The sequence below is a fragment of the Physella acuta genome, unplaced genomic scaffold (genome assembly GCF_028476545.2).
Source record: "Physella acuta isolate Inbredline_101_S28 unplaced genomic scaffold, ASM2847654v3 ptg001014l, whole genome shotgun sequence".
NCBI lineage: Eukaryota > Metazoa > Mollusca > Gastropoda > Physidae > Physella > Physella acuta.
The window spans coordinates 158,139-172,496 of NW_026732531.1; the positions used below are offsets into that span (position 1 = coordinate 158,139).

The window sequence follows — 14,358 nt, forward strand, 5'->3', positions numbered from 1 at the left end:
AAAAAAAAACAACCATAAAAACATGTCAATGCCGGATGTTTATTTTTTTATAAGTCTCTTTTATTCACTTTCTTTTCTGCAAGGGAAAAAACAAAGTTATATTTACAATCCAATGTATATAATTACAAATATTAAATTCTAAACATAAAGACTGTTCCATATTATTTCCTTTTTTTAAATTTAACTAACCTAACAAGCAAATACGTTTAATGAGCATACTAAAATTTGTACATCACAAATCGTCGATTTTTTAAAAATATTAGTATGTTGAAACGTTTTTATTTGCTATACTTTAATCTGCGCAGCCCGTTTTATAAATCGAAATTTTAAAGTTTTGCTGAGTAAAACTTTGTATGCAACGTTAGTGTTTAAGGGGGGACCGGTAGTCAACTTTCTTGAAAAATTTCAAATTTTTCAACTAAAATCATTTTTGTATATCTTATTTTTTGGTGATTTTGATATCTAGTGAAGGTTGACATCGAACTTTATTTTTTTTATTTTTTTTTGTAAGTGATGTAAGCTACTGTTTCCCCCAATAATATTATCGGAAAAGTGGTTATTTATCAAGGCTATTCATTATTTTGCTAATAAATACATTTATATGATAAAATATTTACACAATAAAGCTTCATTTTGAGTTTTCTCAGTTTTGTAAATTTTACTCTATAGAACTCGGGGGAAACAATTTAACTCAAAATGTGCCTATTAGAAATACATGAAATGGCCACAGTATGTAACAAACATATGTATCTATAAACATGCAAAGGGGTTTGGCCATACTTCAATTGTTAAAAAAGTTGTGCAAGTTTTAGTATTGTTTTCAAAGAAGATCATTCGAATTTTTAAAAATTCATTTTAAAAATTTCACAAAAAATTCATTTTGTAAGATATCAAAATTTCCCTTTAACAAACCGTCCTTTGTCATGTCTACTAGGAATGTGCAAAGTTACATTGCATTGTTTTTATCTATTTTATTAGTTATTTTGTTTCTACTGAGTACATAAAAAATTGTTCAATTTGACCCCAAATTTCGCAATAAATGTATAAATTGGCCAAAATAAATACAGTGTTATAATGTTTAAAGTATTTTAAAGTTAATACAATTTCAAACAAGCATGTATCTTATAATTTGTGAGAAAATGTGTTTTCACTACCGTTCCCCCCTTAAGGCATTGCTATTTTATCACTTATTTACAAGTTTTATAAACAATAGAAGATGAGGCTAATTTGCTGGGATTGTAATAAGAAGGTCCTGAATTTGTTGATTGAGATGTTGAGATTAAGGATGGAGAATTGACGCAAACAATGTTAGTAGAGAAAGTGTCGGTAAGTATTGGAAAAAAATGAGTATGTGTTAGCAGACAGACAAGACGAAGATGTTTAAAAAAAACTTAAATTAAAAAAAAATAGCTTGGTTGTTTGTTAGCGTGCAAATGCGTGCTAAGGGGATGGGTGAAGGAAGTAGGGTGATATATAAGAGTCCTGGGTTTGGTAGGGTAGTGGTGTGGCAGCGAGTTCAGAACATGTTAACGGGTCGCTATGAGACCGTGGGTGTTGTCGGTGTATGTGGATATGAGTATTTGGATTGGCCTTGGATTTTGCGGCTATCTTTTACGAGCTTTTATGCCTATTGAATTTCAAAAAGAATAAACATACAAACCGAAATATAACTGTTTACATGTTTAAAAATGTATTATAAACTTACAGAGATGGTAACATTCTTTGTCATCAGCATAGCGACTATAAAAAGACAGTAAAGAAAACTAAAATGAAACAATAATGGATGTAGCTTTTAGTTATTGGAATAATTTTCAGATAAAAATAGATTTTGCCGTGTCGCTGTTATGCTCTGTACACCTCTAGCTATAGTTTTCTGAATATTATTGGTCTCTGTAGCTCAATATTGATGGTGAGTTGGATAACAACAATTACTATAATCAAACTATTTTTATCCTAGCAATATTAAAGTGTATAACTTGAATAGCCTATTCTTCATTACAGCTGTGGTGTCAGTCGTTGTTCTAGTCTGAAAATAACTAGTTTGTAATTTAAACGTTTATCCATTGTACACTGAGCTTATTCTCGAGTTTAGCCTAATAAAGTAATAGGAAATTGAACAATAAAACATTCTCAAAAAATTAATTTCGGTGGCAATTTTTAAATTAAATCTGAGTCACAATAAACCTTAAAGACAGTAAAGCTTTATTGAAAAAAATATTTAAGGAAAATGCTACTCATAATTTTAATGACTGAAAATAATATTATGTACCCTGTCTTTTTATCTTTAATATAATCACAATAATGTTCATCGCAGCACCAAAGGTCATTTAAACAGAAGCCACCAGATCTTTTGCAACAACTGTTTGGTAAGGAATAAAACGTAGGTGAATCTACAAATTCATATATCTCTATATCCATATCCACATCCATATCCATTACCATTTTCAAATCCATTCTTCCATCCATCCATCCAACCGCTAACCCTAAACATACCCACCGAACTAGCCATCCACCGATCCATCTATTTAACAATCAAACATTTTTTGTTTGTCTGTCTGTTTTTTTTTGTTTGCCTGCCTGTCTGGTTTTTTGTTTGTTTGTCTGTCTATCTATATATTACCAATATAAGAAGTTACTTTAATTTAACTGACCTGACTAATACAACACAGAGATTTGCAATACACACTAGGAGAAGGAAACCTGCGATCTTCATTTTAATCAGATAAGTAAAACTAAAATAAAAATAAAAATCATGTTATGTAAGGATTAGGTTAGATATATATTTGATTCCACCAATTGTGGGAGAGGGCTCCTGGTACGTGGGCATGATACTAAGCCATGATTAGAATTGCATATGGGTATATAGATGAATATAGATGTACATTAGATACGTAACACTTGGTTTACTATATTGTATTTTTGTAACCATTTAAAATAAAACATAAAAACAAAACTGATATAGTATTTTACAGTAACACAACAGGTAGACAATCTCTATTTATTAATATAAGCATCAACCCGCATATAAGTACAGCCCAACATACAGAAAATTTAAATGAACATACAACATACATTTTTTTATATCCATTATATATATATATATATATATATATATATATATATATATATATATATATATATATATATATATATATATATATATATATATATATATATATATATGTATATATATATATATATATATATATATATATATATATATATATATATATATATATATATATATATATATGTGTGTGTGTGCAATAAAAAGGAAACAAATAATTTTCTTATATATTTAATAATACACTACCATTTAAATACCTGTAAAAAAACAATGTGTCAATTCTTAAAGTTTAGTAAAGAAATTTAAAGTGTTCAATAGATTGTGTCTCAAGCTTTATTTTAGGTTTTTTTTTTTAAATAGTAAGTAAGGCATTATAATATATTTAGAGAAAAAAAAATCTTTAATTAGTGAATTATTACATATAAGCTTATTAATATTAGGTTCTTTACGAAAATATGTCAGTAAGTGTACGTTAAAAAATTTAATAGAGTTGCACCGAATTAACATGAAAAATACGAAACATGAAAAAAAAAACCTTGGTTCTTGACCTACGTGTCGATTTGTAAAGAATTAGTCAGATAGAAAAAATAGTAATTTAGCTCTGGAATTTCGATGCATGTGGAAGCACGATATATAGAGAGACATAAAAAGCCGGTTAAATAAAAAGATTGTAATGACAAGTTAATCTTGAATTGAAATGCATATTTTTATAGCTAATCTAACCTAACCTAAACCTAACCCAATTTTATGAGCCTAATTCAATTTGATATTATCAGATCTAAACCGTAACTGAAATGATTATGCTAAGTTTAGCAGAGCTTATCTAAAGTAAACTTATTTAAGTTCCCCTTTCAAACCTGACGGTCTATGAGGCAAGTGAAGTAGAGTTCACTTGTTTCTGTGACCTCAGCATATGAAGAGATAGTGTTGTCAGCACGATGCCCAGCCGCCTTTACTCTCCCTAACGTGAGTTAGGTACCCATCAGAGTTGGGTGGACTCAGGGACGGTCTACTGAATTGAACCCGGATTCGAACTCGAGACTTACGGGTTAGCAGAGAACACTCCGTCCCATAAACTTTTTTAAGATAAGCTTAAACTTACCATACGGCCTATATTATAATTATTAAAAAGTAGGGAATATTACTAGTCTACACGTCTACATAACCTGCTAGTTATTGTAGGCAAGACAATAATAATATTAATTACGAGGTAAATGGCCCGTTGAAGGAGAAATACAATGGGCGCTAGGTTGATAGTGATGTCTTTTTCTCTAAACCAAAACCAAAATCTACAACTCTATTTCAAATTTAACCAGAAACGAAAAATATCATTGAAAACCAATTTTTATCCAGAATCGGCATTTTAACCGATTTTAACCTTGATTTGGCACGTAGCTACTGCACATTCATATTAAATATTCAATGGGCGCTAGATTGATAGTGTTTTCTTTTTCTCAAAACTAAAACCAAGTACCTTGCTAAATGTAGACATTTCCGCATAACGTTATCTGAAAAAATTGATCTACACGCAGTTCCTGCATACTGACACTAAATTTAGTGGTAGTCATACCCCTAAACCTTGAATCTAATCTCAAACTTAACAAAAGTTGCATGCATGCATCTGTGAAAGAAACAATGGTCGCATTTGTTCACTGTACAGACTAAATGTAGACCCGCCATTCTTCATCTAGAACCATTTCCTACTTTTGGCTGCTAAACCTCAATTTTGCAGTGTTTCTTTCATATTTATTTTCTCCCGGTAGGGGCGGGGTGCATTTTAAATTTTTACAGGTGACTAAATTCCCATATGTGGGAGGGGTTTAGTGAACACAGGTAATATAGTATATATTTACTATATAAATTCTATTTGGTTCCAAGGGGGAGGGGTGGTAGACGTTATCATGGGTAATCGTCTATGACTATCTGTATAGCACAACTTTTATGGAAAAAGAGGGCTTTAGTATATAAATAGTAACTAATGTTTCTTTAATAAATGCGGTCTTTATATTAAAGTGTGTTTCTGATAATTATTTAGTATAGTGTAGGGGCATCTTTTAGAATACTTTTGCCCAATAATTCCTATGCACTGTAGGGGCATCTTTAAAGTAAAAAAATTATGCCCATCTTCGTTAAATTTTAAGTATGCTTATATTCATATATATTTGAATGGCATCCGTACAGTAATTTATAACTATCATGATTTTCAATTAAAACAATTCGGGGGAAATGTGGGTAAAATTTAAGGGCATTTGCAGAGTAATTAAACCCATATTGTTTTTGATAAATTGTAGGGGCACTCTTTATTTGTTTTGATGTATTATATGAATATACTAAAGAATAAGAATGCCCATAATGTTTTTGAGACACTAAAAGGACACGCCCAAGAATATGCATTAACATATTGTTTTTTTAAATACATATTAGTGATATCATTTTAAATAATTGTGCCCATATCGTTTCATATAAATTGTAGGGCATCGTAAAAGTCGCGCTAAAGTTAAAGTTAAGTTTAATGCAAAGTAGATTTATCAGTAAAGTAAATTGGCGCTTTCTTAGAACTGATTTTATAAATAGTAGAGCCATCTGTAGAGTAAGCGAGTCCACGTTGATTTAATGAATCGTGGCAGATATAACGGCCCTGGTAGTCATTATACGTGGAGACTAGGGGCCTAGGGCCGACCATAGCGCGGTGGACCAAGGTTTACCATTGGTGTCTTCAACATGTACAGTAAGGCTGTATTAATTCAGGGGAATAGTGAACAAATTTAGTATTCTAAGTGTTCGAAACTTTTATCTCCAATTTGGAAAAGTAGTGTATTTTCTTCTTCTCAAAGCGAATTAATATTATGACGACGATATAATCATTTTGTTTTCCTTTTATATTAGCTTCATTATCATATATCTGACCTCGAAATTCACCAATCTCTAATCAATATTTCTCGAGTGCTGCTGGCAGTGATCTAAATATCTTTGCCTGTCGTGTCTTTAGCGATAAAAAAGTTCAATGAAACATTCCACAGGTTAAAAATCACACGTGAAACATCGACAAATCGCACAAGCAGAGAGCTTTTCTTTATGATTAGTATCGATATTTCCTCAATGTACCGAGTTTTGTTTTTCTTTTACCAAGACGAGACGCTTTATTCCTACGTATCTGACTACTTCGACGTGCGAGATAAGACTAGCATTTCTAAGGCCCGTAACTAGTACAGGCATCCAAAAAAAAACCTTCTCCATTGTTCCAAATACAGTAGGGTATCACATTACGTGTTTTCCCAAATTAACATACCAGGCTTAAGGTTGGTGGAGTGGGGTGGGGTGAGATTGCTCACTCAAGTCCACCCATCGCCAGCCATTTTAAGTCAAACAATTACCAGGGGAACCGGCACACACTGAGGTGTGACACTAATGTCTTCCTGTCGCAGTTCAGGTGGATGATAACTCACTCACATCAATCGTGACCTCAGTTGTAACAATCAACAATGGTGAACTTTGACCCTTAGTTTTTCCCAATTTAATTCAACCAAGAATACCTTACCTCTGTGACCGCTGCCCGGTCCCTTAGGGCAATGTAAAACTGGAAACTCTTTTGTAGGGCATGAAAAATATCCCCCTCCCCCTCCACCCCCACCACTTCCGGCATGTCTCCAAACTGTCTTTTATCCCAGAAATTTTACCCATCCATACATTTGTTGAGTCAGTCATTCCTTTGGATTTATTTGTACGCAGTGTATTAAAAAGTTTAGCTAAGTAAATTTTTTTATGCTTTTCTATTTGTATTCTGTTTGATAAAATAATGCATATTGTAATTTGTCTTCAATTGTACGGCTATTAACACTTTTAACACCGTATGATATATGTATATATATATACATACACATATACATACACATATATATATATATTTGTATGAGGGCATCTTCCCTTGGGTTGGCCCCGGGCATCAAAGTAGCTCTGCACGCCACTGTTCTGTTCACGACAATAAACGCTTTAGTTAGAAATATGTTTGTACATTTGAATATTTCTTATTTTTTATTTTCCTCCTTTAAATAAAATTTAGTTTATACATGTATACCATCCACCATATTATTTTCAATAAAAGTCCGCATCTTTGTTTTCTATATATCGCTGAACATGCTGACGACGTTGCAAAAATTATTGCGGACAGAGGGAAGAGAGAGAGAGAGAGAGAGAGAGAGAGAGAGAGAGAGAGAGAGAAGTGCGCACGTTGTCCTTTATATATTAGGATGACATTACCAACGTCATCTAATGGAGCAATTCACAACCTCAATCAGGACGTGTTAAATTTACAGTAGCTGACTTCTGATGACATATGTGGGGGGCAGTGGGGAAAATGAAGACAGCGATGTGAAGGGCTAGAGCGGGTGGGCAAAATTAAGGCAGGGGGGGGGGGGGTAAAGAGGTTAGGCAAATTGAAGGGGTGGGGATGGAATGGGAAAAGTGGGGGGTAAAATGGTGGGGTAAAAAGGATGGGCAAATTGGACGGATGGTTAATGGCAAAGTGGTGGATAAAAGGGTGTGCAAAGTGGAGGGGTTAAAGAGGTGGATAAAGTGGGGGATAAAGGGTTTGGCAAAGTGGAGGGTAGAGAGATTAGGCAAAGTGGAGGGGTAAAAATCGTGGGCAAAGTGGAGAGGTTGAGGAGGTGGGTAAAGTGTGAGGTAAAGGGGTTGGGCAAAGTAGAGCGGTATAAATGGAGGGCAAAGTGGAGTGTAAAAGTGTTGGGCAAAGTGGAGCGGTAAAAAGAGTTGGGCAAAGTGGAAGGTTAAAAAGAGTGGGAAAAGAGGGGGGGGGTGAAGGATTGGGAAAATTGGGACTAAAAGGGTTGGGCGATGTGGAAGGTAGAGAGATGGGGCAAAGTGGAGGGGTAAACAGTTTAGTAAAAGAGGAGGGGTATGAAATGGGAAAAGAGGATACTTATAAAAGGTAAGAAAAGGATGGGTAGAGGGGATGGGGAAAGTACAGGGGAAAAATAGTGAGCAGAGGAAAGAACAGAATGGAATAGCAAAGTTGAATGACATTGGGTCTAGGAGTGGGGCAAAAATGTGTAGGGAGAAGACGGATGGGCAGTTAGTGGATGGGGTTTAGGTAGGCATTGGGTGGAATATGGGGAGAACGTGTAGAAATGGGTGGATAAATGCTGAAAGGCAGGAGAGATCCGAGTGTTGGGATAGAGCAGGGGTCGGCAACCTGCGGCTCGCGAGCCGCATGCGGCCCTCCTGATACCAAGATGCGGCTCTCCAGCTCCTTGAACAAATACTAACAATCTTAATAAAAAATAAAATATTTGAAATAAAAAAAAATGTTAGTGGCTCTTTAACCCTGCTCTGGTACCATGGGGTCAATATGACCCCAAGCCCTCTTAGGACCAGATTATTTTGAAAACTACCACGATTAATGACCTCACCTGCCATGTATTTTCTTGTAAGACCTTCCTAAGTACGTTACACATGTTTGATAGTTTTTAAGTATTACTGATTATTTATTATTTGTTTTTACTTTCCCTTGGGGTCATATTGACCCCATAGTACCGTCAATGTGACGAAAGTATTTTCTTCTTATTTACAGATTTTCACTGCATAATAACATGACTACACGAAATAGATTTTCTGCAGATGCAGTTTTGCAGTTATTAGATGATCTAAGTGACATAGATAGTGAAAACTAGGACATAGAAAATGATTTGAGCTGAGATGAAAGTGACAATGAACCAAGTAGAGAAGAACCAGATGTCACTAGTGAAGTTAGCGCTAATGAATACGAATCAGAAAATGAATCGGACGATTATGACACTCAAGATATTCTTGGAAAAGACGGTTATGTGTGGTCACAGAAGCCGAAAATTCTCCGAAGAACACCGATGCGAAATATTGTTACACAGAAGCCAGGGCCAAAAGGGAATGGGTGTCAGGCAGACACACCATTGAAAGCATTTGATTTATTTTTTGACGATTCCATGATAACAGAGATTGTTACATGGACCAATCAAAAAATTGAAAATGTGAAAGTCAGTTACATTAGAAACGCTGGATTTTTGTACCAAACCAACGTTGTAGAAATTCGAGCACTTATAGGCATCCTACTCTTCTTGGGTGCCACAAAAAACTCCAAGGAAAGTACTGCAAGTATTTGGTCGAAAGATAGTACTGGCAAGCCAATTTGCATATCAGCGATGAGTCAAAAACTGTTTTTGCTGCTTGTGTATTGCCTACGTTTCGACAATTCCACAACGAGGGCCCAGCGAAGAGCTAACGACAAGTTGGCGTGTGTTCGCGACATATTTGGCAAATTTGTCAAAGCTTGTGAAGCAAACTACACCCCAGGAACTGGGTGTACAGTGGATGAATCTCTCCTTGCATTCAGAGGAAGATGTAGTTTCAAGCAATATATACCAAATAAACCAAGTAAATACGGCATCAAGATATATGTATTGGCTGATAGCAAAACGTTCTACTCGGTTTCTTCAAAAATTTATATGGGAGCTGGTACTCATGCACCAGGGATGCAAGTTCCAACCCAAGCAGTCTTGGATTTGGTACCCACAATTTCTGGAACAAACAGAAACATTACAACCGATAACTATTACACATCAATTGATTTGGCCAATGAACTAAAATCCAGGAATCTCACATTAGTTGGCACTATGAAAAAGAACAAAGCTTGCATTCCACCGTCATTTTTTATGAAAGCAGCAGAAGGAACAGTTCAATAAGTCTTTGATCATGCAAACGATTACACTCTCTTTACTATTGTTCCAAAGAAGAACAAGAGAGTTATATTTCTTTCCACCATGCATTCGCAAAAATCGACTGATGCAGCTACTGGGAAAAAAGAAATAAATGTATTTTACAACCAAGAAAAAGGTGGGGTAGACAGACATGATCAAATGTGCAGCTTTTATACCACGGCAAGAAAAACAAATCGTTGGCCAATGAGGGTATTTTATGGAATGATTGATAGTGCTGCCTTGAACGCATTTGTTATTTTTACTGAAAACTTTGGAGAACGTAAGAAAAACAAACGACAGGCATTCTTGAAGAAACTGGCCATCGCATCAACGATTGGAGATGAAGCAGACGCCAAAAGATGTCAAACAGATCATCCGTACCTGCGGCATTGCGGAGGTACCAACACAAACAGCAAGCACCACACAACCTCATTCAGGACGCAAGAGATGTTCTATTTGTCCCAGATCTTGTGACAAGAAAACCAAACTAGTCTGTAATGAGTGCAATAAGTTTGTGTGTGAAGAACATACCAAGTGAGTTTGCAACCAATGCCAGCATTGACATTTTTCCTACATCGCGTTGAAAGAACCTAAATATTGTCTACAAAACATGAATACATATTTGTCCACATGTATTAACACATTGTAGTATTATAAGTATGCCAAAATTAAATAAATATTATAATTATCTGGTATTATTCTAATCATATAGCCTATTTTGCACCATGGGGTCAAACTGACCCCATGGTACCAAACGGGTAATTTTTTCTAAGGTACCAGAGCAGGGTTAAAACCAGGAAAATTTTGAAAATTGTAACTTTTGGCTCTTCCGCTTCAAAAGGTTGCCGACCCCTTGGATAGAGGGGAGTGGGCTACACGGACATGTACACGAAAGATAATGATGTGCACGTACACGTACACTTACAGCTGCAGGTGCGTCAATTGGAGAGACAAGCCCAGGACACCTGGGGTCAATTGGAGAGACTAGCCCAGGACACCTGGGATCAATTGGAGAGACTAGCTCAGGACACCTGGGGTCAATTGGAGAGACTAGCCCAGGACACCTGGGGTCAATTGGAGAGACTAGCCCAGGACACCTGGGGTCAATTGGAGAGACTAGCTCAGGACACCTGGGGTCAATTGGAGAGACTAGCCCAGGACACCTGGGGTCAATTGGAGAGACTAGCCCAGGACACCTGGGGTCAATTGGAGAGACTAGCCCAGGACACCTGGGGACAATTGGAGAGACTAGCCCAGGACACCTGGCGTCAATTGGAGAGACTAGCCCAGGACACCTGGGGTCAATTGGAGAGACTAGCCCAGGACACCTGGGGTCAATTGGAGAGACTAGCCCAGGACAGAGATGCCACGAACGCTCCTGTCAGTGGCCTAGGCACCGAGAGGGGTGACAGGCTAATTCAACACATTTATCCTAACCTCTCTATTTATTTCACTATTTATCTCTCTCTCTTTCTCTCTCTCTCTCATTATATATATATATATATATATATATATATATATATATATATATATATATATATATATATATATATATATATATGTAAAATACTTAGGATGTAGCTTAAATGTGGCCCCTTGCTTAAATCTTTTCTTAATCTTTATGCATGTGTGTATTGATGTATCTTGCATACACTGACAAGTTCTAAACAAGATCTCTGATCTCTTCTAACTAACTTCTATCAAATTAGTTGTCAAACTCATTTAAATTTTTCGATAAACCTAATTCCTCGTGTGTGTTGATGCGTATTGAGAACATAGTTTGGACTACCATTAATGTCAGAGATTATTTTTTTAAATATTAAACCTAATTATATGAACATTAGGTAATGTTGTTGTCTTTTTACAATTAGGTAATTTATTTTTTAAATTAAGTGTAGGAGGAACAAGATCATAGTTGTTGACATTGTGTTTAAGTTTAAGACGATTTTGCATTTGTAGGTAAAACTGATTATATATTCAGGACCTACATTATTTTGTTCCATAGCCTCTATGTCTCTTCCAATAAGAATTTATAGAGCTGCACATAGATTGTCAGATGATAAGATAGTAAAGGACTTGCTTTGTTAGAATTTTAGTTGTCTAGCCCTGTTCACAGAAGATAAATTTATTAAAATTTCATGAAAACAATATGGAATGACCCACGCATACACTCCATGAAACGCCTAAGCCCAAGTCCACCCGAACCCCCCCCCCCCCCACCTCAATTTATTACGCATTGATCGACCTTCACACAAAGCGTGCCATATTTCACATGTCGGAGAAAAGTCTGGGAAGGCGTCTAGTCCATGTGTAGACCTCGACTTCAATTTTCAACTGAGGAAAAATTTGAATGGGGTTGATTAGAATGTGGAACAGGTTGGGAAGTTTGCGCATGGGTTATGTGTTATGTTATTGAAGTCTGTCTAAGGAAGAAAATATTTAATCAGGCCATCACCTAACATCAAGTGATAATACGCATTGCAGTAGATTTAATGCGCATTTTAATGCGCAAACCAGTCGATGCATTTAGATTTGAATGTAACACATTTTAATATATATGGAAATGTTTATTTAATCTCATTGTATAATAACAGACCAAAATAAATGGTTGTAATAAAAACATAAACAGTATTTAAATTAGATCCAAGTAAAACATGATAATGTGTTATCAAAGCCATATGAAAAATAAGTCTTCTATTTTTTGTTCTCTGGGAACAACTGTTTACCTATATAAATACATGATATGTTCTTAAGTGATTAAATTAGTAAACTCATAAATTATTTTTTTATTACCCACATACAAGTGCGCGGGATTAAAACATGCCTTAATTACATGAAGCAACGTGCTATCGACCAGAGTAACCGTTTTATTAAAAATTCCTACCATTTCCACAAACAATTGGTAAAACTAGTTCAAGTATTTGTTAATACAATAATTAATAATTCAAAACATGAGGTAAAAATTGGTTTACGGCGAGGGGCGTCAAAGCAACCAATGACAAAACGGCCCCGACATAAACGCCCCGCCAAATCGAACCCGACAAAAGGGCCAGCGAAAAAGAACCCCGTCATATAGGCTCAAGAAAAATAGGCTCCCGTCAGTTTGGCTCCCGATAAAACAGTCCCCGTCTTTACGTCTCACGACAAAACGGCTTCCGTCATTACGTCTCCCAAAAATTAGGGTCCTGTTATTTCGGCTCTAGACTAAAAGGCCCCTGTCAATACGGTTTTAGTAGAGACTAAGTCTCCCGGCGAAAAGTCCTTTTTTAAATATGACAAATATTAATGGGATTCATTCATCAATACTCTTTAGAGTTAACATAGCTAACACTGTAAATACAACTTATATTTCTTTTGTTCAGCAGGCCTTATTTTTATATTTTATCATACGCCGCTATTTAGTTGTTTTTTTCTACTTTTTAGTAATTCATAATTTGTTATTTCGACACTACCAATGCTGCCACTGAAAATATTTGCTTTAAAACACTATCAGTAGCTCGTTAAGGACGATAACAGCCCCCCCCTTCCTTTCCCCAACCCTTACCCCACCCCCTTCCCCCCCCCCCCCCCCCCCCCCCCCGTGAAAGCAAACTCCTCTTAGTTACCTCCCCTAAGTTTAAAATCGTTTCAAACTACATTATCTGCCCGTAATAGCCGTCACTAAACCCGGCTCTACGATTGTTAATATTTAGCGTGAACCACAACTCACCAGACCATGTAGGGGTGGGGGTGGTAGGGAGCGCGCTTACAGCTTGGTGTTTTCTAGAGTCTCCAAGAAGAGAATTATATATATAGATAGATACGAAATGTTATGTTTTAAATTTAGAATCATCTAGCTATGACTTCCATGAATGAGTCGGTTGTGGGCAGTTCCAACTCAGTGTGTGGGTAGAGATATCCACGCTGTACTACCTGCAAAATGCGTGTAGGCAATCAAAACAAAATGTCGTTTTCCTGTACACATCATCTATACCATACATTTAAAATTTCTGTGCTCGCTTTTAAGCAACAGATCTTTACTGTTGTAAATTAAACATCAAAATGTTTAAGTTGGTGGAATTTAGCTGTCAAGGGCTAGATTAGTTTTTGAGTTGCTGTTGGTTCATGAAAAACAATTTGTCAAGTCATTTAAAAGAGATCACAGTGGTAGTGGAGGTAGGACAAAAGGGTTACTTAAAAGCCAGTAGTGGTCATATCATTCATTTGTCTATAGCCAATAAGGCGGAAGTCATTTTTTCGAGAGCCTTTATGCCGGGAGCCCATGTGTTGGGTCCCAATAAATCGGGAGCCCATTTGTCGGGAGCCTATATATCACGAGTCAATATTACGGGAGCACATTTGTCGGGAGCCCGTTTGCCGGTAGCCCAATTTCCGGGAGCCCTTATGCTGGGAGCCAATATGTCAGGGGTCCATTTTTCGGGAGCCTATATGTCGCGATTCAATACGACGGGAGTTTATTTCACGGGAACCAATATGTCAGGGCCATTATGACGTGGATATTTTAACGGGGTAGTTTTGTCCGGGGTCGATTTGACGGGGACAAAT

The 14,358-nt window shown here is 36.2% G+C and overlaps 1 protein-coding gene across 1 annotated transcript; it reads left to right on the forward strand.

Annotated features, from left to right (window-relative positions):
* The first annotated feature begins 7,779 nt into the window (after nucleotides 1–7,779).
* Nucleotides 7,780–9,798, forward strand: LOC131954589 (piggyBac transposable element-derived protein 4-like). Its single transcript, XM_059318363.1, has 2 exons — nucleotides 7,780–8,012; nucleotides 8,805–9,798. Exons 1-2 carry the CDS (start codon nucleotides 7,780–7,782, stop codon nucleotides 9,796–9,798), a joined length of 1,227 nt encoding a protein of 408 aa, XP_059174346.1.
* Nucleotides 9,799–14,358: the final 4,560 nt, after the last annotated feature.

Excerpts from the sequence above, each read along its gene's own strand:
- LOC131954589 (XM_059318363.1), top strand. The coding sequence starts at position 7,780 with ATGGAGGGCAAAGTGGAGTGTAAAAGTGTTGGGCAAAGTGGAGCGGTA. Across the intron at positions 8,013-8,804 it reads AAAGAGGATACTTATAAAAG|AGAAGAACCAGATGTCACTA; the intron begins GTAAGAAAAGGA and ends TGAACCAAGTAG.